Source organism: Hibiscus syriacus, unplaced genomic scaffold, assembly GCF_006381635.1.
Source record: "Hibiscus syriacus cultivar Baekdansim isolate YM2019G1 unplaced genomic scaffold, ASM638163v2 tig00018586_pilon, whole genome shotgun sequence".
In the NCBI taxonomy this organism is placed as follows: domain Eukaryota; kingdom Viridiplantae; phylum Streptophyta; class Magnoliopsida; order Malvales; family Malvaceae; genus Hibiscus; species Hibiscus syriacus.
The window spans coordinates 20,317-27,228 of NW_024062441.1; the positions used below are offsets into that span (position 1 = coordinate 20,317).

The 6,912-nt window shown below is 30.3% G+C and overlaps 1 protein-coding gene across 1 annotated transcript; it reads right to left on the minus strand.

Annotated features, from left to right (window-relative positions):
• Positions 1 to 431: 431 nt before the first annotated feature.
• Positions 432 to 975, minus strand: LOC120209291 (ethylene-responsive transcription factor ERF021-like). Its single transcript, XM_039208330.1, has one exon. The coding sequence runs from the start codon at positions 973 to 975 to the stop codon at positions 439 to 441; it is 537 nt and encodes a 178-aa protein (XP_039064261.1). The 3' UTR covers positions 432 to 438.
• Positions 976 to 6,912: the final 5,937 nt, after the last annotated feature.

Consider the following 6,912-nt stretch of genomic DNA (forward strand, 5'->3'; position numbering starts at 1 on the left):
AAATAATATTCTCTTTAACTATTAAGAACATTTAATAAGTTCATCATAAATACTAAAATATTGAATAAAATAATATAAATAAGAATATTTAAAATAAGTAGCCGATACATGAAATGATGGTCAATTGAAGATAAATTTCAGCTCACTAGATGCTGAAAAATAACATAATCATGTTGGCACATGAATTGGACCCCCTCGCCCACCCATGTCTCTCATGATCAGATAATGACAAGTGGCCTTCCCTCAAATTTACACACAATATTCCATCAAACAAAACCCTCGCCACTCATTTTTTTTCTTACAAATGGAACCCATTTTGCAAAATATGTAGTAAATATCAATCTTGGTGACAAAAAACAATTATTCTTGTTGTATAACTGTATATCAGTATATGTATAAATACTTTTTGCTATTAGTATGTAAACAAATTAATGTTACCTAAGTATCCCAAAGAGAATCGAGTTGCATATCTTCCCACTCATTCTCCTCATTCTTAGTGCAATACATCATTGATTCATCCATCATCAATGCCTCCGACATTTGCATCCACGTCTTGGGTGAGTCCATAGGGGACTCATTGATAGCCTGAATTTGGCTCTGCGAAAGCCTCACCCTGACCGGACCGGTGCTGCCACTGGAGCTGCCGGCGTTGGACACTGCTGCATTAGTCCTGGTCCACGAGGCTGCCTCGTGGGCAGCCTTTCGGATATCTTCGGCATTGGAACTGGCTGGCCTGGGAAGACAATGCACCAGCTCCGGGAAGTTAAGACGTGCATCGTCACCCCTGAGCTGTAACGCCGCCGTATCGTAAGCCGAGGCCGCCATTTCCGGTGTCTCGAAGCTCCCTAGCCAGATTCTTGTCTTTTTTCCAGGCTCACGGATTTCAGACACCCATTTACCCCATTTTCTCTTACGAACGCCTCTATAGCTCGATGGTAAGCCGCCCCGAGCACCGCCGCTTTTCTTTCCTTCCATAAAATGCACTGGGTTTATACTCTGATTGTTTCATGAATATGAAAAGAAGTGTAATACAGCTAAGGGTATTTATAGAAGTGATTGGTATACTGTCAACAACAACACTGAAAATCTTGGAGGAAGTAAGCTTCCGAGCAGCTGCAGATTCAGTGAAAAGGATTTTAAAAAAGAAAAACATATGTGCATGTTACGATCAATCCATGTAATCCAAAAGAATTTAAAATTTTCTTTTGTGAACAACACCAATCAAAGGACGACAAGCTTGTAAACTTGTTGTCTCTTCTTTCTTTTGTGCAAGCTTAGATAATTTGGTGAGAAAATCCTAGGACACACAGAGTTTCCTCCTGTTGAAGACGCGGTTTGATAATGTGGTCAATGTGGGAATTAGGGCTTTGGATTGCATTGGACCCACTCATCGATTCAAGTCTCAAGATGAAAATGAAGTACGGTTGAACTTAAATGAATGAATCCACCTTTTCTTCTGCTTGCTTTGATCAGTCTAACGAATGCTCTGATCCGTAGTGGGACTCCTTAGGTAACCGTCTCTTGAAATTATTGTATTTATTACGTGGTCTTTTGTATAATTTTATTTATTAATTTATATTCGTTGATGGTAATAAAATGGATTGTAACGGTAGTAAATAATTCAATTTTTCTTATTTAAACGAATAATTGTAGTTAATAGTATGGGTGGTTAGTAAAAGGTTTGGGAGAGAAAGAAGAACAAGTACCATTTCCTACTCTTGTATGGCATAGGGATTTATATATTGATCCCGAGTACGTGTTAATGTTAAACTTAGGATCATAATTTTTATACGCAGACCGACAAAATAAATAAATGTCAGTCAGTCAGTATACTTGGTCCTAATATATCTCTTAGACTTGCTGATAGTCTTGTCAAGAGTTAGTGGTGGCCGAAGGATACCAAGCTCCAAAGGTTTTGATTTGCAAAATAACACATCAGAAAGTTTCATTAGGTGAGGAGTTGTAATTTGTAGAGGAATAACTCTGAAGGTATAATATTTGTCATTAGTCGAGGGAATGTTATTAAGTAATTCACACAAGACTTTATTCGTATAGGTCCACTACTTAGCATTAGTCTCTTGGTTTTAAGATAATTGTACGAATAACTTTTGAGAAGCCTGAATGATGAACTATCGACGTTTATATATATTATGTGAAGAGCTTTCAACGCTTTTGTTGAATTTGGCTAAACGAATGAAGGCAACTTTGCACTAATTTATATAAATATCATGTGAAGAATTCTTGATGTTTTGATAGGATATCTTATTTATCAGAGTTACTATTAGTGTACATTAATATTTGGTTAACAAAATAAGAAACTATAAAATGTGTAACATGAAATCTATTCCGAGTACTAAAAACTTGATTAAAAGGGTCTTCGAATAGTTATATTTCCTTTTAGTATAATTGTCGATACTTTACCTATTGGTTGATAAATTTGGATTAGATACTACATATGTCTATTAGGAGAAAGACTATTTCAACCTAATTTGTATAATTTTGAAATTGATGGAGACATGAGAAATTTTTTAATTGAAAAAAACTTGGACCAGTTTTTAATGTGCTTAGTTTTAAAACTAAAAGGTACATAAACAAATAATTTAACATTAAACTTGGGGAACTAAGGACTAAATTGTCTACTTTCAAAATTAGGAGAACTTAAAAGGAAAATAAACCAAAAAAAATTGTGTGAGACCAGAGTTAATTTCTCTAGTTTCAATACTATTGACTTAAAAGATGATTAGATCTAAATTAGTTGTTATTGGGGAGTATTGGAATGAGAATAGCTTATAGTTATTCAGCAAAATGGTTGAGATAGTCTTTTTGAGAAAAATAATTCACAAAATAATTCAAAATCATAATTATTTCTCAAGATATGATGAATGTTACAGTAACTAAGTGATGACATCTGGTGTTTCAAGCGATTTTTAGATCCTAGGAGTGCAGCACGTCTTCATCATTTTTTTAAGTTTTACAAAACTAAAGACGCATAGTAATTCATGTCTTTCACTAGAAAAATGAAGTCGCATGGTTATCTTGGGGTCCTTCCGTTGATACTGTAGTAATGACCCTAGTTTAAGAAATAATACGATGGATGTCTTATATGGGAAAATTATTTTTCTTACAACTCTATATGGGTGAGAAAGCCATAGTTATCCAGCGATTTGACTAAACTGTCACCTTTTTTGTCGAAATTCTCCTTTTCTAACATCCTTTGACCAATATTTCCCGAAGTAGCACCCTTTCGGCTGAGGTGGCACAAAGGCGCATCCCCGGGGATGCGCTTTATATGGGATCTGTTGAGTCGGATGCCACGCTGATATTTTTTTTAATAATAAAGATTTTATTTTTATTGATATTATAAATTATTAATATATTATGTAAAGTGTTTCGGTTATAATTTAAGAATTATCGAATGTATTTTTTAAATGTGTGTTAAAGGTGGAGTGAATTTAGGTTTTAGTGCTATATGTTTCAGAGACTTTGGCATTCACGCATTCCACGCGACATTAATCGGATAGAGCAATAGATGAAAACCAACTTTGATCTTATTGTAGTTATGGGAAAAATATATGAAATTATAATATTACACATATGGTTATATATCTATTATTTTTTTATTTTGATTATCGATCTATTAATTTTATATCACTTAATTATTTAAATGTTATCAATCTAGTCATCTGTTATCAATATTTAACGAGAATATTGATACATAAGTTAATAAAATTAGTATAATTACACATTTAATCTTCAATACTTACATATTTTATCAATTTAGTCTTACTTTTAATTTAATTTAATAAATTTAATCCTCCAATCAGAACATGAAATGTGTCATCGTATACATATTTTTTTATAACTTTTAATTTGTTTAATTTAATATTTTTTCTTTACTTAGAAGGTGGAATTATTATAATATTTTAAAATTAATAAATAAATTTTTATAATAAATAATATTAATTATTATATTAAATAAATATCATAAAATAATTTTTAAATAAAAATTTAAAAAAATTATTTAGGTGTACATACATTGAGAAATTATAGAAAATGCAATTACATTTAAATAGTATAAACAAAAACATTCATTTAAATAGAATATTAATTACATAAGGGTTAACAATTATGTGATGATAACAGAGCTGTACATTTTTTTCTATTATGCCCGATGTTTCTACAATGTCCACATCGTTTTTGTTCTGTTGACTTCTCCCGAATATTCATATCACAATGTATTCTAGTAGATTTTGGACGACCTGAGTCCCTCAATAGCAATGGATATGGTATAATTGTAAGCCAAGTTTGAATCTCATCTGGTTCTCTTTCGTTATAAATTCATTATAAATTTAAATTAAAAATAATAATTAATATTAACATTAATTATAAAAAAATATTACCATATCACTAAAATGTATGGAGATATTGTTTGCATCCAATCGCAGCTGCATTTCACTTTCATTATAACTGTAGACAAAAAAATATAATTAGCATAAAAATAATTAATTAATAAATTTAAATAAATAATAATTATATAAATATTATTTTAATAAAAAATAATATTTATATAATTATATTACTATAAAATATAAATACTATTTAAAATATATTAACTTAAAAATAAATTTATTACTACCAATAAGAAATTTAAAACTCAAATAGTTGAAGAATTTAAATTATATAAGAGAGGAGAAGATGATTTTGGTGTAAAGAATAAGGAAGGTTGAGAGGGTTTATATAGGGGAGGAGGAGGGGTAATTGGGGGGAAATGGATGGATATTTATGACGTCCCCGGGGATGCGTCTTACACACGTATCATCCCAGTCAACATAAACTCACGTAAAGTTCGTCTCCGAAAATACGGCTTTTTATCATCTCAGTCGAAAAGATACTACTTCGAGAAATATTGGTCAAAAAGATTAAAAATGAAGAATTTTGATAAAAAATTGTCAATTTAATCAAATCACCATACTTATCCTATACACGTGGCGCGTGATGGGTGTTCAGAGCAGTTAGATTGATAGCAGTTACTGTTTGTTGGCTGGGTGGTTAAACCTAAAACTGCGTGCATACAGCTTGTACAAATATGGTCAAGATTGTACTCTGCCCATCAATGAAGATATCTTTCAGTTTGTAGTTTCTATGATTTATGTTTCTTATATTTCTAATATGGTATCACTGAATGCAATTTAGTTCAAAATCATGTATTTTTAAATGATTTAATTATTATTTTTCTCAAATTTCTTTCAATTTTCTATCTTTCATACAAAAAAAAAACCTATATAAAGAATATATTTTGCATCTTTGTACTTTTATACTCTTTAATTTTTTTATCATTTTAGTTTTCTTTCTTCTCTATCAAGTAAAGTCTAGAAGATATTCTTTTGTTGAGTGACTGATTAAAAACACTCTCGATTAGCTGATCCACATTACTCCATGAGCTTATTCTGCCCAGGGCAGGGGTTAGGACGTTTGAGACTCTCTGCAAATTCTTAAAAATAGTATGATTGTTGGAAAATTGAGATTAACACAACTAATTAATTAAAGGTAAGGAATTTATGACTATGGTGGGAATGTGAATTAACGAGGGAAGATGAATAATTGAAGTTTGGTAAAGTGAATTGAAGAAGATGAACTCTTTTCTCGTAAAGTAGAGTTGGGCAAAAAAAAATGAGATAAACTTTACAACTGTAGCACAATACTAATTATTTGTATTTCCCATATGACTTCAACAAGATTCGACCGCAGGTTCTGTGGTTTTGAGCCCAAATATTTTACCACTGATCCATAATACTTTATTTTTTTATTATAACAATAATAATAAATCTATTTTTTAGAGGCTATTGCTATTCCGAGGTCTTGTACCGTCACGCACATTACATTGTCTTAGCCCCACCCCTGAGTCTGCCCATAGTGCTAAGTTTGTCCAACATAGTGAGCCATGTAATGAGTTGGAACTATTAGGGGAAACCTAAAGTACCACTCAAACTTAGCCTTTCTAGCTGTTATACATAATATTCAGCTTAAGCCTGAAGGGCTTTGACCAAAAGTGACTCTAGGTGTGTATATAGATGGACTTAAGATTTTATATTAGAAAATATATTCATAAAATTTTAAATATGAGAAAATTTATAAAAAAAATTAAAGGGTGAAAATATATTTTCAATAGAAAATATCAAAAAAAAATATATTGAAATTATATAAAATTTTAAGGGTAAACTATATGATTGATCACTTTTATTTTAGTTTTGAACACTTTTTCTCACCGAATTAAAAAAAACATAATATTTGATCACTTTCATTTTTATTTAATTAAGATTTGATCACTTTTATTTTTATTTAATTAAGATGTGATCATTGAGGGTTAATTGTCGTTAGACCTTTAACGGATTGCTAATGCAACACAGTGAATTTATAAAATTAAAAAGGATAAACTACATAAATAGTCACTTTTAGTTTTTATTTAATTAAGATGTGACCACTGAGGGTTAATTATCGTTAAACCTTTAACAGACTGCTAACGTTGCACAGTGAATTTATAAAATTAAAAAGCATAAACTACATAAATAGTCACTAATGTTTGAGTAAGTTTTTATTTTCCCCACTAAAGTTTCAAAAGTAACAAAATTGGTCACTAAAAATATCAAATAGATTCTTGAACAATGATGGAAAAATTTAAAAGAATATATATAAAAATTGGGAAAATAATGGAAAAATTAAAAAGTTTTTGGGGTAAATTAGATTTAAAATCATTGTTTAAGGACATATTTGATGTTTTAGTGACCAATTTGTTACTTTTGAAACTTTAGCGGAAAAATAAAAATTTGTTCAAATATTAGTAACCATTTGTATAGTTTACCCTTTTTACTTTTATAAATTTATTGTGTTATATCAACAATCTATTAAAGATAT